This window comes from Coregonus lavaretus (assembly GCF_964263955.1).
Source record: "Coregonus lavaretus genome assembly, chromosome: 10".
Classification (NCBI taxonomy): Eukaryota; Metazoa; Chordata; class Actinopteri; order Salmoniformes; family Salmonidae; genus Coregonus; species Coregonus lavaretus.
This window is the reverse complement of record NC_139997.1, coordinates 22,333,795-22,360,579: the sequence shown is the minus strand read 5'-3', so window position 1 is coordinate 22,360,579 and position 26,785 is coordinate 22,333,795. Positions and strand designations below refer to the sequence as shown.

General features: G+C 41.8%; 1 protein-coding gene across 1 annotated transcript in view; it reads left to right on the top strand.

Annotated features, from left to right (window-relative positions):
* Window positions 1-14,416: 14,416 nt before the first annotated feature.
* LOC311135959 (junctional adhesion molecule 3B-like) overlaps window positions 14,417-26,785 on the top strand; it is a gene marked incomplete at its 5' end in the record, with an annotated part of 52,915 nt that continues 40,546 nt past the window's right edge. Inside the window, one exon of the mRNA XM_084170005.1 lies at window positions 14,417-14,501. Coding sequence (XP_084026131.1) covers window positions 14,417-14,501 — 85 coding nt within the window. The remainder of the gene's footprint in view (window positions 14,502-26,785) is intronic.

Genomic DNA, 26,785 nt, shown 5'->3' with positions numbered 1-26,785 from the left:
ATACCCCACACCTTGTCACTGTCACGCCCTGGCTCGGGGGACTCTCGTATGTTGAGCCAGGGTGTTAGTTTCTATGTTTTGTTGTGGGTCTAGGTATTGTATTTCTTTGTTTGAGTGACTCCCAATCAGAGGTAACAAGTGTCAGCTGTTGGCTCGTTGTCTCTGATTGGGAGCCATATTTATACTGTCTGTTTTCACTTTGTGTTTTGTGGTTTCTTGTTCGTGTTTGGTTAGTGTATGGCCATTGACTGTCACGTCGTCTTTGTTTGGTTTGATCGTGTTTCACGTATTAAAGAATATGTTCGCATTCAACGCTGCGCCTTGGTCCTCCTCTGTAGATGACGACCGTGACAGAAGAAACCACCAATATGTGACCAAGCAGCGTGTCCAGGAGCCATCGCCAGGGAGATCCCTCACAGATCTCCTTCGCCTCCTCGACTGGGTCAAGCCGAGTGAGGAAGAGAAGGGCTTGACACTATGGCAGAAGGGCGAGAGGCTGGCGAGGGACATGGAGACCTGGTCCACGGGTAGGAGAGACGCCCCGAAAATTTTTAGGGGGGGGCTCACGACGTCGGACCAGCAGGAGGCCGCGATAGAGCGGCCCAGTGGGTTGCCGGAGAAGGCCGCCGGGTTACGGGGGCCACTGGTCGAAGAGGGGATGGAGGAAGTAGAGGCACGGCGAGAGGTACTGGCGTGTGTTGCCAGTCCGGTCCGGCCCGTTCCAGATCCCGGTGTAGGGCCAGTGGTGTGTGTCCCCAGTACAGTCCGGCCCATCCAAGCTTCCCGCACCAAGCCAGTGGTGTGCGTCGTCAGTCCGGCACGGCCCGTTCCTGCTCCCCGCACCAGGTCTGTGGTGCGCGTCGCCAGCCCAGTCCGGCCCATTCCTGCTCCCCGCATCAAGCCTGTGGTGCGTCTCGTCAGCCCGGCTCTGCCCGTTCCTGCTCTCCGCACCAGGTCTGTGGTGCGCGTCGCCAGCCCGGTCCGGCCCATTCCTGCTCCCCGCATCAAGTCTGTGGTGCGTCTCGTCAGCCCGGCTCTGCCCGTTCCTGCTCTCCGCACCAGGTCTGTGGTGCGCGTCGCCAGCCCAGTCCGGCCCGTTCCTGCTCTCCGCACCAGGTCTGTGGTGCGCGTCGCCAGCCCAGTCCGGCCCATTCCTGCTCCCAGCACCAAGTCTGTGGGGCGTTTCGTCAGCCCTGTCCGGCCCGCTCCTGCTCCCCACACCAAGCCAGTGGTGTGCGTCGTCAGTGCAGCACGGCCCGTGCCTGTTCCCCACACCAAGCCAGTGGTGTGCGTCGTCGGTCCGGCACGGCACGTGCCTGTTCCACTGGAGCCGGATCCGCCGCCTAGGCGGAGTGCCCACCCGGTCCCTCCCCTGTTGTGTTTCGTTGGCGCGGTCGGAGTCCGCGCCTTTAGGGGGGGGTACTGTCACGCCCTGGCTCGGGGGACTCTCGTATGTTGAGCCAGGGTGTTAGTTTCTATGTTTTGTTGTGGGTCTAGGTATTGTATTTCTTTGTTTGAGTGACTCCCAATCAGAGGTAACGAGTGTCAGCTGTTGGCTCGTTGTCTCTGATTGGGAGCCATATTTATACTGTCTGTTTTCACTTTGTGTTTTGTGGTTTCTTGTTCGTGTTTGGTTAGTGTATGGCCATTGACTGTCACGTCGTCTTTGTTTGGTTTGATCGTGTTTCACGTATTAAAGAATATGTTCGCATTCAACGCTGCGCCTTGGTCCTCCTCTGTAGATGACGACCGTGACAGTCACAACACAAATGATTGGCTCAAACGCATTAAGAAGGGAAGAAATTCCACAAATTCACTTTTAACAAGGCACACCTGTTAATTGAAATGCATTCCAGGTGACTACCTCATGAAGCTGGTTGAGAGAATGCCAAGAGGGTGCAAAACTGTCATCAAGGCAAAGGGTGGCTATTTGAAGAATCTTAAATATAACATATTTTGATTTGTTTAGCCCTTTTTTGGTTACTACATGATTCCATATGTGCTATTTCATAGTTTTGATGTCTTCACTATTATTCTACAATGTAGAAAATAGTAAAAATAAAGAAAAACCCTTGAATGAGTAGGTGTTCTAAAACATTTGACCGGTAGTGTATATTTTTTGTCAGTACATGGTAGTTACAAAGTCTATAGACAGGTTCAGTGTAACCACAGTGTAGGTACACGTAAACAATTGTATAATTTGGTTTGAGCTTCATTCTATGACTAAGAACACTAACCTCTACATATCCTGTAAGTGCACCCTTGCAACCAGCTTCCTTCCTCTTCTTTCCTGCCTTCAAAAAAAAAAAACACCACCCACATCCCCCTGTTCAGATTACACCTTTATCAATATGCTTTGTGTTTCACTAGTTATATATTATTTTGCCTGTTGAAAAGAAGATCCTCCCCTGCTTTTGCTGCTCTGAGGTTCTGGTGAGTAAGGGTTTGTGAATGTCTGCTGGGGTGATCTTATGTCACCTCTTAGGGGGTGGGGGTTCACCCATCCTTTCTCCCCAGGCCCACCTCACTGAGCAGCTACCCAGAGTCCCATCTGTTCAAGTTCCACGTTTTATTAGTCATATGTATATGACACACATGGTATACACTGTCCAACTAAATGCTTACTTGCAGCTTCCTTTTCGACAATGCAACAACAATAGCAAATAATAAAAGATACCCCCTAAAAATAAATATATATATAAAAAAATAAAAAAATAATAAAAGATAAGAATACGAAAACATCACTTAAATGATGTTGTTTGTAGCATGAATGTATTGTATCTGTAGCTCAGTTGGTAGAACATGGTGCTTGCAATGCCAGGGTTGTTGGTTCATTTCCCACGGGGGGCCAGTATGAAGAATGTATGCACTCACTAACTGTAAGTCGCTCTGGATAAGAGCGTCTACTAAATGACTAAAATGTAAAAATATGTAAATGGTTCAGTAGAATAGAATATACATTTTAGCATGAGTATAATACAGGAAGGCACAATTTATAGTACAATATTTAGACATTTATCAGGAAAGGGGGGATTGGGGGCAAGTGTTTAAATTGTGCAGTATTATCTATTGTAAATAAGAGTCTGGTAGCTGCAGTTGTGATGTTGTTTGTCCCGCAGCATCATCAAGGACCCCACACAACCCCAGCCACGAGCTGTTCACTCCCTTACCTTCGGGGAGAAGGTATTGGCATCAGACCTCATGCTCCAATACCTTCTCCCTGAAGGTAAGGGAGTGAACAGCTCGTGGTTGGGGTTGTGTGGGGTCCTTGATGATGCTGCGGGACTTCCGTTTCAACTAGACGTCCTAGATGGGTGTTGTGAGTGCAAATAGTTTTGTATTTTATCCGTTTTCTTTTCTGGCACACATCTCAGAAGATAGAGGCGATCTGTTTATGTTTGTTTTTGTGCGAAGCACCGAAAAACGCTTCCCCGCTATTCACCTCGTGAGCACCTTGAGCACCAGTACTTATGATTTATTAAATCAATAATTTATCCATCTCTGCGTTTTTGTCTGTTTTGAGTGCAAATCGTTTTGTATTTGGTCCGTTTTCTTTTCATCATATGCACCACAGACAAACAAACAACTGAGCGGTGGATTCTATAACAGCTTCTCTGTTAGTGTAAGATCAAATCATGCTCAAGGCCGGGATGTTTTAAAGCAGAGGAATGTGTATTCTCCTATAGTTATGAACTTTTTTTTTGTAAGCATTCGCCTGGTTAAATAAATACATTTGTTAAAGTTTGTTATAATTATTTACACGATTTGCACAGTTACAACGTTAGGGTTCCTCTGTTATTCAAGGCACAGCTCCGGCAGTGCAACCAAATAAAACAAAGTAGAAAAAAAGGCATTTGGGAATTCCTACTCTGATGCGTGTTTGGCTTCAATGCTTAACAGTCATTTTGTTTGTCTAACTTTAGCAGCGACTTGTGCTTTGTTTCCTCTAAGGTTTGTGCTATATGGGTTTGCTGTGAGTATTTAGTGATAGCAGGGAGGATATCTACAGTGCTATTAAGCACTATGTGCCTGGGAGTTGAGGGTCATTCCAAGTTCAACTGTAAGGATAACAGTATGGTAGCATCCTCGATATGCGGGTGACATATTTGCAGAGCATGAGAAGTGATTCTCAATGCTTCCTATTTTTTTCCTCAATCCTTTTACTCCCTTAAGCCAGGTCCAAGTGGGAATTGTAAATTAGCATGAAAGGAGGAAAATATTACAGACCATTTCATCTAAAATGTAATTTTCTGGACACTAGTGTTTTTTCACAACTATTTTCTTTCAGTAACACTTTACTTGACACCCAGTGTCATAACACATTATGACAAGGTCATAACCATGTCATAATATGTCATAACAGCTGACATAACTTGTCATAACCTGTTATATTATGGTCATAACACTGTCATGACACATATTTAGACCTGTTATGACATATATTGCGTTATTTTATGGCTGGTTATGACACCTACGTAGGAGTGTAAAAACCCACAAATACTACCACGGTAGTTATTTTATGGCTGGTTATGACACCTACATAAGAGTGTAGAAGTGTGGTCCTCTGTAGCTCAATTGGTAGAGCATGGCGCTTGTAACGCCAGGGTAGTGGGTTCGATCCCCGGGACCACCCATACGTAAAAATGTATGCACACATGACTGTAAGTCGCTTTGGATAAAAGCGTCTGCTAAATGGCATATTATTATTATTATAAAACCCACAAAACCTACCACACATGGCAAAACATCAAATCAAATCAAATCAACTTGTATTTTATCACATGCGCCGAATACAAGTAGACCTTACAGTGAAATTTTTATTTACAAGCCCTTAACCAACAATGCAGTTTTATGAAAAATAAGTGTTAAGTAAAAAATTGATAAGTAAAAATAAAAAAAGAAGAAAAATAGAAAAATAACAAATAATTAAAGAGCAGCAGTAAAATAACAGTAGCGAGGCTATATACAGGGGGTACCGGTACAGAGTCAATGTGCGGGGCACAGGTTAGTTGAGGTAATTGAGGTAATATGTACATGTGGGTAGAGGTAAAGTGACTATACATAGATAATAAATAGAGAGTAGCAGCAGCGTAAAAAGAGGGGGTGGGGCGGACAATGCAAATAGTCGGGGTAGCCATTTGATTCCATTACACCATAGCCTACATGTCAACAGTATGTTTATGTTATATAATTTTTTTTGAAATGGACCATATGAAATTATCGTTATAGTTGCGCAAACATTGATGTCAGACATGCACCTACCCCAATGCTCTGTTGCTGATGACTGGGATAAATGCAGGAGCAGATTTCAGGCTGTGGACAAGACACCCTCTTTTTGACTGATGACTGACATAAAGGCATGTACGTGATAGGCCTATCTGGCTAATATGATTGTGACGGTCATAATGCTTCTTGACAGTGTCATAAAGTATATTTCCACAAGTTATTTAAAATATGATGAAAAAAAACATGACTGTAAAGAATGCATCACAACAACAACAACTGATTTAAGAAATAAACTTTCAAACAAAAGGAAACTTCTTGGCAGGGAAAAAACTAATTTGAATAAATGTGGATTTTGACACTTGTGTAGTTGTCATGACCAGCCATAAAATAACGCAATATATGCTACAACAGGTGTAAATATGTAAGTCATGACAGTATTATGACCATATTATGACAGGTTAGGACAAGTTATGTCAGCTGTTATGACATATTATGACATGGTTATGACCGTGTCATAATGTGTTATGACACTGGGTGTCAAGTAAAGTGTTACCTTTTTTTCTATGCGAGATGCCTGCAGATAATTTGGATGAGAAAAGCTTTCAGTTGTCCTGTCTATCACATTCTAAATATAACACAATACACATCAGGGATATAAATACATTGACTGACTTGATACCCTTGTCTTCACCCTTCGCCAATCAACTCTCACATTGGGCCCTGATTGGGTGCCTGCTTCCCCGGCCCCTTGTGGAGACTGGAGATCAGTCTGAGTGCTATTTGTTGCGACGGTTTTCAGACTTCTCCTTTGAGCGTCCTTGACTCTGATAAGGACTCCAAATGATGAAAGCCTGTAACGTTCGCACGTTGGGGGGGGGGGGGGTTGTAATTGCTTTGCTGCTGAACCCCAAGACCAACGGGACAAATTATTTATATATACACTAGATGACTGACAGGGGGCACTGTTTTGAAGCCACCGCACCTCCATCTTGGCACTGCCCACCATTGTAAAACGTATTTTGGAAGCTATAGTAATGCATTTATAAATGTCTACATTTGTTTTTGTAGCGTTTATTCTATTACAGACACCTTAGTGCATACTTTTAAATTATATTATGTGAGCTAAACATAAAACTTACTGGAAATTACTAATGTTACTGTCACCACTACAACAAGAAAATACTTAAATAAATGTAATTTTGTCCTTGCAACATTTAAATGAAATACTGTAGAATTCCATTAATTCCTATTGAGGACTGCTTTTCTGAGGAGTGCCAATATGGCTGACCGGTGGCTTCAAAGCCTCTCATTGGCCAATACAAAGCATTAGCAATACAGATTTTAAATACATCATTGGAGGGGACAGATATGGCCCTTTTAATTTGATTATACTTTACCTCTCTCCTTTCTTCTTCTACTGTCTTTGAGGATTTGTTATTCGAAAACGACCACGACTAAGACTAGGTATCATCTCTGGGAGCTTATGCGATTCTTCAAGTCTCAGGCAAGGTTACTCACCAAACCACCTCCTTTACACTGGAACTGTTGAATTGATTATGTACACTGAGTGTACAAAACATTAGGAACACACACGCTTTCCATGACGGACTGACCAGGTGAATCCAAGTGAAAGCTATGATCCTTTATTGATGTTACCTGTTAAATCCACTTCAATCAGTGTAGATGAAGGGGAGGAGACAGGTTAAAGAAGGATTTTTAAGCCTAGAGACAATTTAGACATGGATTGTGTATGTGTGCCATTCAGACTGTGAATGGGCAAGACAAATATTTAAGTGCCTTTGAAGAGGGTATGGTAGTAGATGCCAGGCGCACCGGTTTGAGTATGTCAAGAACTGCAACGCTGCTGGGTTTTTCATGCTCAACAGTTTCCCGTGTGTTCCCAACAGTACACAACTGTGGGAAGCATTGGAGTCAACATTGGTCAGTATCCCTGTGGAACACTTTTGACACATTGTAAAGTCCATGCCCGGACGAATTTAGGCTTTTCTGAGGGCAAAAGGCAGTGCAACTCAAATATTAGGAAGGTGTTCCTGATGTTTTGTACACTCAGTGTATATCATTATTATTTGATATGTGCCTTGAGGGATTTTACAAACCACCATGATACAAGAGATGTTATCCATCCACCTAAAGCAGTGGTATTCAAAGTCGAGGTCGAGACACCTCGGGGGATCTGCAGTTGGGACGCGGTTGAACTGCAGTTGGGTTGCCAATAAGAAATACATGAGTGAATAATACATGTTTTTATGAACAAAGATTATTATTATTATTATTGTATGGAATAATATACAAACGTTTTTGAGAAAATGTTATTGAGTAAATATATTTCATTTTGATAAGAGATGAAAATGCAATACATTTAAGGTTAATTGTTGATCTAAAAATTTACTGATTTTAAGGTTGTGTCATTAGATTTGGGGTCCCCAGAAATTCTGGTGGAAAAAATGGGTACCCGGTGAAAAAGTTTGAATACCACTGACATACAGTATGTATCTGTAATGAATACTCAGGGAGAAAAAGGTGTAGATTCACACGCAGAGCGTGGCAGGTGTTTATACGCCTTCGCAGAAGGCAGGAATCGTGGTCACAGGCAGGCAATGGTCATACACAGGTGGGCAAACAGGCAGGTGACTCAAAACTAGGACTGAAGGCTATAACTGGTTCTCACAAACGAGCTAGGAAAAGGCTTAGTAGAGTCAAAATGAACAATACCTCACAAGGCACAAACAGAAAGAACTGAACTAAATAAGGTGCTGATGAGACCAGGTGAGTAACTAACACAGGTGAAGTCAATGAACAAAAATTAAAGACAGGGCTACGTTCAAGAACACAAAGAAACAGGGCTACGTTCAAGAACACAAGGTGAACTAAGAAAATAACTACAGAACCTTACAGTATCTACCTCGATGGGTACCTACCTACCCACCCATCTATACGCTTAAACCTGATATACTCTCCTACAAGTCCTTGTGTCAAAGGCATCAATCCAAATCAAATACTGCACAGTAGTGAAATACAGTGGAGGCCCTCTTAAAAATAGATTTAGTCTACAGTGCCATATAGATTGCTTGACCAAGGGGACAAAAGACCAGAAGGCTTTGCTTACGTACCGTCTGGTGGTACATGTGACTGCCCTGCCATAAAGAGGACACCTGAGATTCGCACAGTTTATAGTGCTAACGGGCCAAAGCATCTCAAGGTCGCAGCGCCGGTCCCAAAGAAAATATCACTGACAGATTCGGTGAACCCAGAGCGTCCGTGTAAAACAGACCAAGAGAGGTAGTTTGTCTTCTGTCCGCAGCGTTTTACAACATGAGAACGGTCACCATAGCAGCAAGTGAGCCAATGCCACTCAGAGTCAAAACTAAATGTAAACTAAGGGTTTTGTGATACATTAAAACAGCAGTGCACACTGGAAAATGTGATTAAGATTTAGATGATGAGATCATTTTGTACTTGAATCATTAAAATGTCTCTGTTAAAGGGGAAGTGGGCTTGGATATGATGTCAGTGTTATATTGACTTAGCTACATAACCAGAGGACTGAACCAAAATTGTGGTTCCGATGGCTCAGTTAGCTGGAGCATGGTGCTTACAACACCAGGGTTGTGGGGGCAGTACAACATGGTGAGAATTGATCTGGCAACTGGAGGGCTGTGGGGTTCAGATCCTAACAACAATCCCCTAGCAATGTGCCCTGGAGTATTAAACCCCACAACATGCACTGCAGCTGACCTGGTGTTCCTCTCAACTGTGGGTGAGTGTGTGACGTGTGCTATCTGATAGGCATCTGCTAATGTACATATCATTGAATACTAGTAGTAGATGCAGTTGGAAAGGAAGATGCACAGATACATGTCACAATCCCTCATGATGGTTGTAACAACGCTGAGCAGTAAAATCTAACCTGACGCATTACACATTTCAACATCAATGGAGAAGATGCACTGAGTATACCAAACATTAGGAACACCTTCCTAATATTGAGTTGCACCCCCCCCCCCCCTTTTTGCCCTCAGAACAACCTCAATTTGTTGGGGCATTGACTCTACAAGGTGTCGAAAGCGTTCCACAGGGATGCTGGCCCATGTTGACTCCAAATTAAATGTTTTGAATACTCAGTGTAAAAAAATATAAACACAACATGTAAAGTGTTGGTCCCATTTTTTATGAGCTTAAATAAAAGATCACAGAAAATGTCCATAGGTACAAAAAGCTTATTTCTCTCAAATGTTGTGCACAAATTTGTTTACATACCTGTTAGTGAGCATTTCTCCTTTGCCAAGATAAGATAAGCTGATTAAACAGCATGATCATTATTACACAGGTGCACCTTGTGCTGGGGACAATAAAAGGCCACTCTAAAATGTGCAGTTTTGTCACACAACACAATGCCACAGATGTCTCAAGTTTTGAGGGCGCGTGCAATTGGCATGCGGACTGCAGGAATGTCCACCAGAGCTGTTGCCAGAGAATTGAATGTTAATTTGTCTACCATAAGCCACCACCAACGTCGTTTTAGAGAATTTGGCAGTATGTCCAACTGGCCTCACAACTGCAGACCACGTGTATGGCGTTGTGTGGCGAGTGGTTTGCTGATGTCAACATTGTGAACAGAGTGCCCCATGGTAGTGGTGGGGTTATGGAATGGGCAGGCATAAGCTACGGACAACAAACACAATTGCATTTTATCGATGGCAATTTGAATGCACAGAAATACCGTGATGAGATCCTGAGTCCCATTGTGAGGCCAATTGTTGGCAATCACAGAGGTCAGACGTTTCTTGTAGTTGGCCACCAGGTTTGCACACATCTCAGGAGGGATTTTGTTCCACTCCTCTTTGCAGATCTTCTCCAAGTCATTAAGGTTTCGTGGCTGACGTTTGGCAACTCGAACCTTCAGCTCCCTCCACAGATTTTCTATGGGATTAAGGTCTGGAGACTGGCTAGGCCACTCCAGGACCTTAATGTGCTTCTTCTTGAGCCACTCCTTTGTTGCCTTGGCCATGTGTTTTGGGTCATTGTCATGCTGGAATACCCATCCACGACCCATTTTCAATGCCCTGGCTGAGGGAAGGAGGTTCTCACCCAAGATTTGACGGTACATGGCCCGTCCATCGTCCCTTTGATGCGGTGAAGTTGGCCTGTCCCCTTAGCAGAAAAACACCCCCAACGCATAATGTTTCCACCTCCATGTTTGACGGTGGGGATGGTGTTCTTGGGGTCATAGGCAGCATTCCTCCTCCTCCAAACACGGCGAGTTGAGTTGATGCCAAAGAGCTCGATTTTGGTCTCATCTGACCACAACACTTTCACCCAGTTCTCCTCTGAATCATTCAGATGTTCATTGGCAAACTTCAGACGGCCCTGTATAAGTGCTTTCTTGAGCAGGGGGACCTTGCGGGCGCTGCAGGATTTCAGTCCTTCACGGCATAGTGTGTTACCAATTGTTTTCTTGGTGACTATGGTCCCAGCTGCCTTGAGATCATTGACAAGATCCTCCCGTGTAGTTCTGGGCTGATTCCTCACCATTCTCATGATCATTGCAACTCCACGAGGTGAGATCTTGCATGGAGCCCCAAGCCGAGGGAGATTGACAGTTCTTTTGTGTTTCTTCCATTTGCGAATAATCGCACCAACTGTTGTCACCTTCTCACCAAGCTGCTTGGCGATGGTCTTGTAGCCCATTCCAGCCTTGTGTAGGTCTACAATCTTGTCCCTGACATCCTTGGAGAGCTCTTTGGTCTTGGCCATGGTGGAGAGTTTGGAATCTGATTGATTGATTGCTTCTGTGGACAGGTGTCTTTTATACAGGTAACAAACAGAGATTAGGAGCACTCCCTATAAGAGTGTGCTCCTAATCTCAGTTCGTTACCTGTATAAACGACACTTGGGAGCCAAAAATCTTTCTGATTGAGAGGGGGTCAAATACTTTTCAAAATCAGCAGGGGATCAAATACTTTTTTCCCTCACTGTATCTGTATTCCAGTCATGTGAAATCCATAGATTAGTACCCAATGAATTTATTTCAATTGACTGATTTCTTTATATGAACTGTAAATCAGTAAAATCTTTGAAATTGTTGCATGTTGTGTTTATATTTTTGTTCAGTATAAATTGCAAGTGTCTAAACCTTTATGGGAGGACATTAATTTTGAAACTTCTTAGATAGCTGCTCCACTTTCCCCTGACCTTGCTGACGGCCACATAAGTGACGCGGAGCAACAGCCAAGTGTATATAAAAAGAACAAAAATCGGTATGCTTAGGGAGGGATGCGAGAGATGGGCTTCAAGGCAAAATCCAGATTTTTTTTAATTCAACATTTCGCTCTTCCTCGCTCTGACTCTATACCTCCGTTCTGCTTAAAACATGCCCTGAAAGAGAAACACAAGGATAAGAATGATGTCCGTGAATGCAATATGGGCTCAGAGCCAAAAGCTTGGACTTAAAGTGGATGGCAAAGGAGAATTGTTGTTGTCTTAAGTGCTGAAAGTAAACCTGATAATTCATGACGTCTCTAAAGGACTCAAGGCACCTCTATTTTTCAAAAGACAAGAGAAACAATGGAAACAAAATAAGCTGTTACATATTGTTTGTGCGTGTATGGGGGGAGGGGTGTTTAAGGGTTACTTTCCTCCACTGTACATCAAAAAGCCTGGTGCATTAGGTGCATATTGGGAATGTGTTTTACATCTCTAGGCTCCCTTGTCTGGCAAAGATCCTAGAATCTATAGTCAACAAACAGTTACAATCTTTTCTTTCTGTTAACAGTATTTTTAGACCCAATCAATCTGGTTTTAGATCTAAACACAGTACCACATCGGCCACTATGCTTATTGTAAATGATATTGCAAATGCCTTACATGATAGAAAGCACTGTGCTGTGTTGTTTGTAGATTTGTCAAAAGCTATCCTTTTGAGTAAGCTGTTATCTACAGAACTGGGCACTGATGCCTGTCAATGGTTTTATGACTATTTTAAAGATAGAACTCAGGCCGTCATGGTCGACGGGGTCAAGTCTGACCCCTTACAGTTACTTAAAGGGGTCCCTCAGGGTTCAATAATTCGCCCACTATTGTTCTCACTTTATATAAACAACATTGGTGATGATGTCAGATATTGTAAATTCCATTTATATGCAGATGACACAGTGATGTACTCTATTGCTCTAACAGCGGACCAAGCTTTAATGCAGTTGGAGTCTGATTTTAGGATACTACAGGGGTCACTTTTACATCTTAAACTTGTTTTAAACGCTAAGAAAACAAATGTCATGTTTTTTTCTAGGTCTAAACTCTCAATTAGAAACACTTTTGTAATCACTAGCTTGGATGGTACTCAAATCAAACAGGTCTCTGCATATAAATACTTAGGGGTATGGTTAGATGATAGGCTTTCTTTTAAAAAACATGTTACTGAATTGGGAAAAAAGCTCAAATTCAAGATAGGGTTCCTTTACAGAAACAGGGCTTGTCTGTCTTCCGTAAATAGAAAACAAATTGTGCAGGCTACTTTTATGTCCGTTTTAGATTATGGTGATATTATCTATATGCATGCATCGGCAAACACATTAAAACCACTGGATGTTATTTACCATTGTGCACTCAGGTTTATCACGGGTGATAGTTACAAAACTCATCACTGTATCCTATATCAACATGTGGGTTGGGCCTCTCTATCTGTGAGGCGAGAGCAACATGCTCTCTTGTTTATTTATAAAGCACTTCTTTTAAAACTACCTCCATATATATCATCATTAATTTCCACTAGATATACTAATTTTAAAACCAGATCACAGATGTGGATTACATTAGAGACTTCTGTGGTCTCCACAGAGTTGGGTAGGACTGCCTTCAGTTCCTTTGCACCTTATTTATGGAACAAACTGCAGATCCAACTTAAGTTAGACACTCTGGTGTCCCTTGCCCATTTTATGGAGGATCAATATGATGTTGTATGTGATTGCTTCTGTTGAATTATGTTTTTTGTTTTGTATGTTTGAAATGTTCTTGTTTGTATGTCTAAAACTGTACATGTCAACATGTTTACACTGGGCACAGACGTAAAAGAGATTCAGGTCTCAGTCTGTTTTTCCCTGATAAAATAAAGATTTATATACATTTGAGCTCTATTCACTGTGTGGACCTTGACAACATAGAACACATTTAAACTACTAGTTAAATGACCCGTTCTGTTCCATTTTCTGTATTACTACCTAAATGGTCTGATATTTAAAAACCATACGAACTCATTAAGGAGAAGACACCCTGACAACCTGAAAAGTGTAATGCAATTAATAATTTTTATACCCTCCAGTTCATCAAAGCAATACACATTTAATATGATGTCATCGCCATAAAATTGCAAGCAACATATTTGAGGCACATAAATGAGTGTGGATAAAAATCATACTAAGGGTGTTTACACCACAATCCAGACAATGTTTCCTAGTCCACACACTGACGCACACACAAGCACAGTCACACACAAGCACAGTCACACACACACAGTCACACACACAGAAGCACGCACACAGGCACACACACATCCAGTCAGCAGACACTATTCCAATGGTTGGCTTAGCTATCTAAAAGCAATAACGAATGCATGCAAGCTCTATTGAGATTGACTGGGATAAGTAGCAGATTCTTTCAATCTTGATCTGCTTGATGACACAGCTGTGGGATTCTACTTAAGTGCAGTTACCACTGACAGGATTAGGCCAGTAAAAAGAGCCTCCAATCAATGCACATGAATTCCTTGTTTACTCTACACAACATGAATACTCAACAAAACATCGCAAAGGTCATTTGATTTAGGAAGGATGCCTATTGTTTATTAAAAATTTTTAAGAATGGGATTTGTTTGGATATCTGACATACATAGCCTAATCTGATAATCAATGATACAAATTAAAAAATCACATAGAATAGAATGGGTAGAATGGGTAGCCTAATACAGTAGTCCCCAATCACAGCTTCCACCTGCCTGGTTCACCGTTGTAAAACGTCTGGTCCTCCCACGTCTAGTCAACCATCAATTCTTGACTGTGAGTGATGCTTTCGGTAGCCCCCCCCCCCCCCCCCCCCCCCCCCCCCCCCCACCCCCCACCCCTCTCACCGGCCAGTCCTCCTCTCTCCATCCACTAAAAAGCTCTTAACTTTGCGCATGTACGGCCAAACTGAACATTGCATCGACTCCAAAATGGCGTTAACACGTCTGGCTTGCATTCTGGTCCTGCTCTCAACTCACTGTAAGTAAATGTATGAGGACCACGCTTGATTTCCCTAGCCTCTTGCCATTGCTCAGATACATTCTGGACGTGATACTCCCACTTGTTGTTCAGAATTAGCTACTTTGTTATTTGCGAGCTACGTTGTGATCTGCGTTAGGATATAAGTGATTCTTCATGACCTAACTAAACTCAGCAAACTAGCTATAGCCAACCAGCTATCTTGATATTCATGGATGATGTTCTGATTTAAATGGAGATATATTCAATTATAAAGTACATAATCGAAGACCAGAAGTAAGACATTGTTTGGTAGAGCGCGAGGCTCAAGCCTTGTTGGCTCGTTGGAATGTTTGATCCGTCGCGAGCCGGACAGTGCAGTTATCTGGCTGGCATTTGGAGGCATGTCTAGCTTCTCGAACTCTTCAGAGATAGAAACCCCTCGCAAACTGCTCTACATACAGTTAGTTATCGATAGCGCATGTTTATTTGCTACAAACGTTACATTATGAAATAGCAAGAAGAGATCAAATGTATCCGTTAATTTAGAGGCGTGTTGTTTCATGGGGATGAGCCGAGTCCCCTTTGTCCGTCTCCTTACTTTCAAAAGTTTTCGAATCTATAAATTGAACTCTAAATGTGTTATAGTGTTTAATAAATACGTATTTGATACTAACATACGTTTGCTTAAACGTTTTTTAACGTCTTTGAATTGTGGTTGATAAAAGTTCAGACTGGCAATATTCAGTGATGGGAGATAACGTTTCTTTCCATTCGGGAATCAAGACAGACAGTCCGCGGTAGGAGCCTGCCTGAAAGCAGCATGCAGGGCGCTTTGCCAGCGTTGAGAACTCATTGATGATCGGTTCTAAAACGTTGATTTGTAACTTTGTATTAGCCATCTCAGATCAAGCGATTTGTCTCTGCACCTGGCCAAATTGTGACGTTGTTTAATGTTTTGATTGGGCTATATTTCTGAAAGGGTATGATGCAATTTCTTCTAGAAAAGTGCTCCCTCGTGTTTAGACAACTCATGCACGCTCAGATCCTTCTCGGAAAGAACGTTTAATCATTATGTTGACATTTTAGAGTTACATTTGTATCAACTTTCACAACAGTTGTTGTCATTGATAGGCATATGCTTAATTAAACAAAATAGAACTCAGAATAAGATACATGTAACCATAACATTTAGATGGATAGTTCCTAATAGCCTATAGCAGGTGTTATAGTATAGCCTACGTCAAATTAATCTTGTGTGTATTGTAATGAGAAGTATAATCACTAAGTTAATGATAACTAAGTTAAGGCTACTCACATACACAATAAATAAGACTAGATCATAGCAGGATCTTATTTAACAGCACCACATGTGATGGACTGGTGGTGGTCATTTGCTTTGTGCAAGGGCCCTTCATAACGACAGACACAGAAGAAAGGGTGGGCACAGACCTCAGTGTGCCTTTCTGATCATCAAAGTGTGTGGATTGGTTTAATTCTATGTGGATTTAATTAGGGATAGCAAGTAGGCTGCTTCCAAATATGTTGCTGGTGTCTTTCTCTGTTACTCTGGACTTAGGCCTACTGACAATCTGATTTAGTGTGTTTGAAGTGATGTATTATTTGACAGCTTATCCAGTTGTTATTGTCTGTAGGCTAAATAGTAAGAGCTGGTTATCCCTGATTGTTGTTGGAAAGACTGTTGACCCCAACTACAGTTCTGAAAGAAAAACATTGTTTGTTGTTGAGGAAAATAACTTTAATCAGCTTTGTACATTTAAATACTTTTTAATTTCATTTTATTGCTTGAATAAAAAATTAATTTGATATCCTGCTATGCATATGATTTTGTTGGTTTTAGGCTAATTCATCGTTGGCTTGTTTGTTCATTGCCAAGGAACTGTTTTGAACTCATGTCAAAGTTTATATTTATTTTGAATAGTTATGAGAGATGTAGCTATTGTGTATTTTTCCATCACAGATCTTAGAGAACAGGCTGACATTTCGCTGTTGGTTTTACCTGAGCTGTTTTACATCAAATTTCCTAAGAAAGGGGTAAGCACTCAGGAACGCATTTGCCTGAGTACTCCTGCCAAGATTTAGAAGTGCCAAGATATGTGTGAGCTGGACAATGCTCAAATTGGAACAGTTCCAAGACAATATAAACGTTGAGATCTTTCCTTAATAGTCATAGAAAGCAACCCTTTAGGCCCAGTCACTCTATTTTAAGTTAGAGAATTATTGGCTTCTAAAATGCAAGTTTGTTCATTGATGGCAATCAAACTTGTTTCCAGTCTGAATAAATGTGAAATAAACATGAATTACAATCTACCATGTATTTCTTAAAAGCGTGGTTGTGGCAAATGTAATTTCAGACTTGATAAATTACCTTTTAGCAAATAAGTGGGAAATTTATTAGGCTACTCGTGGAGGCTTGGCCAACTGAAATTATTGACTCTGGTCTAGTTCTTTTTTTGCGCTATGGCAGCTCATAGTAAGTCTGCTTAAGCCTCATGCCTCTTTGGGTGAGAAGAGAAGTCCCTTATTTGAGGATATACTGTATGTAAAGAAAATAAAACACACACGCACACAGAGAGACACACACAATGAAGGATAAGACGCCTGTCTTCTTTGCTGACTTAAGGCGTCCGCATGCTTTCCAGCCAAAACTGTTCGGAACAGTTTGTGCATATATTATGATGACATTTTGTGATGTTTTTGACTTCGGCAAGTTTTTTTTCCGGCTGTTCGGGCACACAGCATTTTTTTCTCGAGGCAAGCCGAAGACGGTAGCCGAAGTCTACGCACCCTCGTCAGCGAATGATCAACAGTAGGGATTCTTCAATGAAGTGCCTGTTGTCATTCAACGAGAGACGACTCGTCCTCATGCACATTTTTTCACTTTGAGAAATACTGCACCAAACATCCTGGTAAGATGCAAAATTGCGCGACTAAAATCTCGGTAAAACCGTCAAAAGTTATGACAGATTTCTTGAGTTATTTTAGATTAATTCTGACTATTTTGAGGAAACTGGCTACGGTGTCTCAAAATGGACAAACAGCACTATTGCTGTTTTTAAAAAAGTTTTTTTCAAGCCGAGCTCTGTTAGGCGCCAGCCGAACTGAAGCATGCTGACGCCTTTAAGAACTACAAGCATCCATTTAAACAATAGCCAGATGACAGATGCTTTCTTCATTGTCTGAAATGTGTGGCATTACTGGTGGGGACGGCAGGAGTTGGTGAGCCCCAGGGAAAGTGCTGCTAGTGCTTCCCCCAGGAGGTGCTTGTTATCAGATGCTTCCCTTCCCACCCACAGCTTGTGAGCAAATGTTTGGAGCACTCACTAAATGGCATGCTGGACCCTTCCCGGCGAGTCACATACGGCTTGACATTTTAGTGGAAAGACAGTAAATGGCAGGGAAAAAGGGATAGCACACACTGAGAGGAGTGGCTGCCCTCTCAGCACTCGTTTGTTTAGAGAGTTAAGGGTTATTCCCAACAGACAAAGCAGTTGTGTGAGAATGGTAGACCCACTGTCAGTTTAAACTAGCACAGTAGCCCATTTCCTGTAATTAGGCTTGCAGCTCTAGCCTACATTTCTAGTTTGCATGTAAAGCCGTTTACTGTTGACCTATTCTGGGGTTAGGGTTTGACAACAATCTGAAATGTCATTTTGAATTATGTGTTGTGCACAAAACATGCAGATTCATTTCAGCATTTAAAAGTTAGTTAAAGCTAATCCATGGACAACAACAAGACGATAACTGTGCTACAAAGGCCCATGCATGGGCTAAAGGCAGCCCAGCACATACCTCCTACAGTGGAATGGCCTGAAACAGCTGAGCAGGAGTGGGTGGATGTGTTTGGGGCGAAGGCATGGGTGACCAGAAATATCTGTGGCGTCCCTCCCAAACCTCAGACACCGTGTGTTAGCACATATGGCATTCCGAATCAAAAGCATACGGAGGAAAAAAACATTCTAATGTACAGTGAATTACAATACCCCTCCCACTCAACAACAATGTCAGTAAGACAAAAGAGCTGATCGTGAACTATAGGAAACGGAGGGCCGAATACGCCCCCCATCCACATCAACAGGGCTGTAGTGGAGCAGGTCGAGAGCATCAAGTTCCTCGGTGTCCACATCACTAAGGAATTAACATAGTCCACACACACCAACACAGTCGTGAAGAAGGCACGACAACGCCTCATTCCCCTCAGGAGGCTGAAAAGATTAGTCATGGGCCTAAGATCCTCAGAAAGTTATACAGCTGCACCATTGAGAGCATCTTGACTGGCTGCATAACCGCTTGGTATGGCAACTGCTTGGCATCCGACCGCAAGGCGCTACAGAGGGTAGTGTGTACAGCCCAGTACATCACTGGGTCCGAGCTCCCTGCCATCTAGGACCTCTATACCAGGCGGTGTCAGAGGAAGGCCCTAAAAAATATTTTGGTTCATCACATACACTGCTGCTACTGCTTATTATATATCCTGTTGCCTAGTCACTTTACCCCTACCCATATGTACATATCTAATTCAATTACCTCGTACCCCTGCACATCGACTCGGTACAGGTACCCGTGTATATAGCCAACTTATCGTTACTCATTGTGTATTTATTCCTCGTGTTATTCTCGTTCTATTATCTTTTTTAAATGTTTTCTTGCCATTGTTGCGAAGGGCCTGTAAGTAAGCATTTCACTGTTAGTCTACACCTGTTGTTTACGAAGCATGTGACAAATACAATTTGATTTGACTGACCTGTTTTGTTAACAGCTAAAAGGAACCCCTGCGGATAAGTTGGGCTTAAAGAAAATGAAAGGGGAGTTGACTAAGAAAGAAAGCATAACAGTTGTGTTAGCTGAAGGAGTTAGACATAAAAGCTGGATTTAAATTGAATGGCCTTTCATGAGATACAAATCCACATGAACTTCGCACAAAGAACTTGAAAGGTTATTGAAGTCGGCGCTATCCTGCTTGAAAAAAAACCAAACATCTCCTCTTGGTAAGCAGTGGCAGATGCTGAGGGGAAAGTTGAAAATGACATGCTTACTGTATGTTCCAGGAATGGCAAGCATGTGCATTCTTCAAATGTCAGTAAGAATATCATGCAGTAAGCCCATCTGTATGCCCCAATGTAGTTTATTGGAATTATGATAGAGGATGACAATTATTTATCTTTCTCACAGATCTCACTTTTGTCTGTCGTGAGATATGGCATAATAAGTCAGGAAGAGATATTTCCCCTTGTCAATAGCAGGTAAAATCTGTTGTTTGTTTTACTAAGACATTATTATGCTACCTTTATTCTGTGTCTGCGGGATAATTCTCAATCTGCTGTCTGAGCAGTGTTTGGGTGATTTCCTGTTTGGCTATCTGGTCACATGATCCCTAGGGGCGGAAGCACCGGAGGGGTTTTACTCCCTGTGTTCAGTCACTGGATTCAGATAGAGCCAGCACATCAACAGGTCAGGGGGAACCGCCATCGATCACACATTGGGATGCTGCCAACTTGGTGAAATGATTACAGATTAATTAATGACAGTGCACATATAATAAAGTGAATGCTGCTGAAGAACTGCCTGTCTGAAAATGCAAGGGAAGGCTGGGCTACATGCTGGGAGTCATAGCCAGATAATCGCTTTGGATTCATCCTCTGTTTACCATACTGTCACAAAGGCAATTACTCTCTCTATAAATAGCCAGATGCCAGAGTCATATGACACCCTCAGGTGTTTGAACACTGTTTATTCCAAAGCATGGGCTTGTAATCAAGCAACTCTAAATATATGATTAAACTTGAAACATGCATACTCCTGACATCTAAGCCATAATAAAAATACTATAGAAACTATTGGCATTATCAGAAAATAATGCCAATAGTTTCTCCTCTTCAAAAGTGGAGAATAGATTTGAATCATATTAGAAATCCCCTTGACCAATAAATAATTAATCAAAGACACATTGACGACAACTGGCTAGCTTCAGTGCCATTGTCACTGTTTTTCTACCCTTCCGAAAATGCAATTTGGCACTTTCAGAGAGAGCAGTGTTAGTTCCCAAAACAAGTCTATCACCAACAGCCAAGCTGACAGTCAAAACACTCCTTCCTGTGAACTGCAGGAGTGACGATGATTCCAATCCCTTAGAGCAGCCACCAGAGTGTTTTCTATGAAGGGCAGATGACACCAGCCTTGTGATTAAAAAAAGACATCCCAATAATTTTGTTGACCTTAACTAATCCACGCTGAGGCATTCTCTTGATGTAGTGCCTTACCGAAAAAGGTCAGTATGCAAGAGCCATGGTTGTACGGCCTCTGGGGAGGGATGTGCAATACTTGCGCTAAGACCTGGCAAAAATGTTTGTGGTCATCCAAAGGGAGTTAAAAAAAACAAACATTGCTTTGAGTAAGTGGGGGTGGAGTAGGGGTGTTTGGACTGCAGTGCCTCTTTATGTTTCTAACCAAGGTAATTGGCCGAGATGCTTTATCCACCCAGTGACACATTTGCCACAAATTATTCATCATCAGGCAGATATCCTTCTTACGACCATCTCAAGCTCAGGAAATGTAGTCCACTGCAGACTACTATGCCATCTCAAATTAGATTTTTGATCAGATAACTCTTTGGTCCATCAAAGTTTGACATTCATGTTTGGTTTACAGTTTTAGTCATTTGGTCCTGAGGTTCTTATTCACAGGGCTCGACATTCAGGGAAATTTTCTAGTGGCACACCAGGCCAGTGGCAACTGAAAGCTACTGGCCCGAATGGAGAAAAAAAATACGGGCCCAGGTCATGATCTGACAGGACAGCAAATGATGCGCGCATAATTCCAATAGCAGGTGATTTGATCTTTCATTTGCAAGTAGCCTATACATGGTTCATACAGACAGTGGCAAGTCAAATTCAAGGATTTTCAACATTTGAAGCACTTAATTGTAATTCAAGGACCTATTTTATATTAATTGTTGTAATAGCCTATAGGGGAAAAAACTCCCCCCAAAATGTATGCAAAAGAAGTATGAATTACCATTTTAAGGATAATTAATGTTTTAATAGGCCTTTCCAATGGCATTATGCATGGACATTCACATTATTTTTACATTATAAAATATGTCAGAATAATGTGGGCATTGCCTGACTAAATAGACTGCATACCCCTGAAGATGCTCCCGGCATAAACACACTAATGAAGTCTGTCCGTGTGGTAGCTAGTCAGTCTCGCCATTTGAGATGTTGAAGAGCTATTGAGGGGTTATTGTATCATGTTTTAAAACGAGAAAGCGACCAAAAACCGGGTTCCCTTAGTAATTAAATTATTTGTATGAAAAACCAAGTTGAAGCCAATGTTCAATGTTGTCTTGCTCATAATAACCGCACATGGTTTTAGCTCAACGAACGCAACAGACTGGCGAACGCAACAGACTGGCGGAACACCCGTCAATTGAAACGGCGGGAAACAAAAAAAAGCGGCTACATCTCTCATAAAAACGGATCAGAAATTAATTCATAGAATAATTATATTGGAGCAGTAGAACTTCTAAATTGGCTGCCATAACTTGAAGGACTTTTCAAGGAGCAAATAGCCTAGAGGAAATGTCAGATTTTCAAAGTAGGCTATTACATCATGGCTGATGTAATAGCCTACTTTTTAAATACCTGGTTTGCATACCCATTCTTGCCTTGGCATTTACTGGTAGATATCAGAACTGCACACAACAACCAGCTGTTTGAGATCTGCATGCTCTCTCTGCCCGACAGAAATAGGCCTACTATATGTGTGCGGCGCGCTTGTGATAGATAATCTACAAAAACGAACATAGCTTCGGGAATGCATCTGTTTTTTCATCAATTATATTGCCTAGATTAAAAATAGCATTATTACCATAATGTTTGTACTGGCCCAAGCGGGCCACTGACTGGCCCGGAGGGTTTCCAAAACCTCCCCGGGCCAGCGGCCAGCCCTGTATGTCGAGCCCTATATTTGGGCAGCTGTTAGGTAGGCCTACAACCTAAAACTACAGTTTCCAATTGAATATATTTCACAATAAAGCCTCTCTCCACTGAACGTTAGAATGATGGTGAGTAAGCGACAGAGAACAGACAAAGCTACAATAAATGATTATTGATTTGTGTCAAACAAAGGAAGGCCTTATTAGAATCATTAGCCTTTCTACTGTTGAGAATCCACCATTAGCATCAGATTTGCAATGTTAATTTAGCTGACTGGTCAGATAGTGTCGGAAGATTGTCACTAGACCATATGGTGACCGGGCATTAGGGCTAACACTTAGGGCTACAGTATTAACTGGTAAAAAGGATGATTTGATGCGGCAGAGATGCCACAGTGTAACATATTAACTGACCTCAGTATTTCCTTTGTCCTATTAATGCTCTTAATAAGGATACTCTTTATATTACAGTATGCTATTTACCTAGTACTTACTTAGAAATTACATGGTGAAATGGTCATCAATAATAGCGTAATAACTATTTGTTTGGTTTATTTGGGATTCATTGAAACAAGCAACAGCATTTGGGCCCAGGTAATAGTGTTTTAAAGTATTGCTTTATTTGAATTAAGAACCAAAAAGTATCAATTGTCATCACATAATTTCATTTGTACATACCAGGTAAATATATACAGAAAAAGGACTGTAAATATAGCCAGTAATAAGAACATATCTTCACAATGGCTTTCAACAGACCTAGTCTGGAGCACATCCATTAAAACATCATCATCAGTTAGGTGGAGAAAAAAAAAGCCTGAGAAAAGTGTTCGGACAGAGCATGTATAAATACTTAATGAGCACTGAAATGTTTGATATCCAGCGACATTAATGGCATTTCCTAATCCTGTCAGAATGTATCACAGGGACATGGGTGACCCATGTTTTCAGGTTTGCCATGAGTCGTGCCTGAGAACACGGTAGAAGCCCAGATACAGTATGTACACTGTACAGCTGCCACACGTGTGTGAGTGCATACCTTGGGTAAGTAAGTGCCTGAGATATTTGTCGACATGCCAGAAATTGTTGACGAGTTTGTACCATGGTGGCCCTCGACTGAGCTCTGGTAGAGGGTGTACTGCTTTTAGTACTTGCCTGTCAACCATGTTACAGCAAGCTATAGAAAAATTATAACAATTTGGGTCATTTTCATTGTGACTCAGAGCTTTGGATGGCATTTGTCATCGCTGTAACCGGACGCTAGACAAGGCCGCAGCCCCAGAGCTGGAGAACGAGGGTTTAGGCATTCATGTGTGAAGCTTGCTTATGAGTCCATTTTAGTAGCAGAGCCCATAGGGGCTGATAAGGGTGACGTTGGCAAGTTAAAAATAAAAAAACACCAACGCATGGAAGTGCACAGTCATTTCAATACAGTTTCATAAACACCGCTGCGTCAGCCAGGGATGAGGAGTGGAAAGAAAAAGCGAATAGGACAGAAAAAAGTAGACAACTGTCGTCAAATGTGTTACATTTAGCTCAAGCTTTTCCCGATTTCTAAAGCAGGAAGGTTGTAATTAAACAAAACTATCTCATCTGCCATTTCCTCCTGATAGTCGCACTTCCCGAGTTGAACATGTTTACACAATGGTCATTATCAGGGCTTACAAGCCACCAAGACCTTGGAGAGGTTTCACAGGCAGAATAAAACAACAGTATTATTGGAGGGAATTATGAGGCTTAAAAGAGATCCTCACAATGTGGAAAGACACCACAACAAAGATACTGGTACATTCACCATAGCCATGTAAATAGAAAAGAGCAAGTTGAACACAAGAGAAAGAGGTTCATAGTAACGCTGGAATGAATTCAAGACCACTAGATGAATGACAGAGATATATAGAAATGACGACTTCTTGTGAGCAAAGCAACATGATAGATGAGACAAAGACCGATTACATTTGTCCCCTTAAAACCCCTCCTTTCCTTTGTTTGCTGAAGCGCGAAGTCCCACCTGAACTCTCCCCTTAACCTATTTAATCACAATAGAAGCAACAATAATGGTTTTGAAGTCAGGATTACAATCGATTGTGATAGAAAACGGCATGTTTTGTAGTTCTTAGAAAATATGCAATTTTTGTTATGGCCAAAGCTCAAAGGATGAATACGAAGCACTAAGCCTAGATGCGGCATTTGTCAGGTCTCCACTGGACTAACATTCTAAAAACATTTTTACATTTACATTTTAGTCATTTAGCAGACGCTCTTATCCAGAGCGACTTACAGGAGCAATTAGGGTTAAGTGCCTTGCTCAAGGGCACAAAAACAAAGCTCTAAATCATTGATTGATTATAAGACCCTCTATGCATGCACATTTCACACACACATACACACACACACACACACACACACACACAATTCTCTGCAAGCTGTACAGGATCATTCTGTCAGAGCCTCTCCATTTCCTTATCGCCTCTGCATGGATTAAAGCTAAGATTAATATAGAACTTCTGATTCATCCATCTACCCACTGGCGTCCATTGCAGACCTTAGTTGTCCTGCATCCCTGACACAGAAAATTGTGTTGTGACTTGTCAGACTGCAGGCCTACATAGGCTAATTAAAGCCAGCATCCATTGCAGACCTTAGTTGTCCTGCATCCCTGACACAGAAAATTGTGTTGTGACTTGTCAGACTGCAGGCCTACATAGGCTAATTAAAGGCCGAAATGTTTTCAGTTGTGAGATTGTTATTGGTTGAAATAACACCCCTCACTGTACAAACCCCGATCTTCAAACAACGACTGCCTGCATTGCCATGTAGCATATTGATAACAAACCATGAAAATAAATAGTTTTGAGAGAGATATCCTGACAGTCCTGCAAAATCAGATGAAAGTACTATGACCCTGATGGATAAGAGCGTCTGCTAAATGATGTAAATGTAATGGAACATCTGGTCAGGCTGCACCAATAGAGTTGTCACGATCAGGAAGTTAGGACACTGAGCTGATAGTAGTAATAGAGAAAGAAAGGCAAATTTCTTCAGGGGCTTGACCAGTGTTCTTCATTTCCAGTATGCACTGCTGGTATGATGAAGACGTGACTTATAGTCTTTCCGAAAGAACAATGAGAGCACAGATGTGCGTCTCCTGAAATATTCAACGCATAAAACAGCGGAGAGGAGGAATAGAGCACACAAATAATTTATTTATTGAATAAATAAGAACGGTAGAAAACACAAGAACAAAAGCCTTTTTGGGCAGGATGAGTTATGTTACGGCGCTCACACGGGGCCTCAAAGTGTGCCTGTTGGATGAGGAGGAAAAACAAACATTTTTCCCCCAAAAGTTGAACCGCAGCTTCCTCGAACCCATCCGTTCTGTCTATATCCGGTTTGAGACAGAATAATGATCTTATGGGTTTGTGCATTTTCACCACATTTTCAGAGGGAATCTACAGTAAATCTCTGGGCTGATGAGTCCCTTTTAAACAGCCTCCCCCGATGCTCAGTGTAATTAATTCCCCGCTCTGATGGTCATTCATGCGGAACTGGCCAACCATGCAGTTTTATTTCAGATCATCAACACTCAGGATCATCCCGCATATGTCCATGGGCAGCATCCCATGGTTTCAGGGAGATTATTAGCACAATGTTTAGAGACCGACCTCCGTTGCGCTGGGAGTGACAGGGCTTGGAAGGCCTCGTGGAAGGCCTCGTGATCAAGCATATCTACAGGAGGCCCCAGATTTGAGCAATGAAGGTAGCATAGAGTACTGTATGTACAGTAGGTTAAACATACTGATGCCCAGTCAATTTGACTGTTTTCCCCTCAGAGTTTAGCTGGGCGCTTGTCTAGAGATCAGACAGCAGTTGGCCAATCAGTTGGAGACATCACTTATCAGCAGTGGGGTTACTGTAATTGCAGGTGCAAAGAGTAAATCAGAATCTGGACATTCAAATCAAATTTTAATTGTCACATGCTTCGTAAACAACAGGTGTAGACTAACAGTGAAATGCTTACTTACGGGCCCTTCCGAACAATGCATAATACAATATTTAAAAAGATATACAGTGGGGAGAACAAGTATTTGATACACTGCCGATTTTGCAGGTTTTCCTACTTACAAAGCATGTAGAGGTCTGTAATTTTTATCATAGGTACACTTCAACTGTGAGAGACGGAATCCAGAAAATCACATTGTATGATTTTTAAGTAATTAATTTGCATTTTATTGCATGACATAAGTATTTGATACATCAGAAAAGCAGAACTTAATATTTGGTACAGAAACCTTTGTTTGCAATTACAGAGATCATACGTTTCCTGTAGGTCTTGACCAGGTTTGCACAC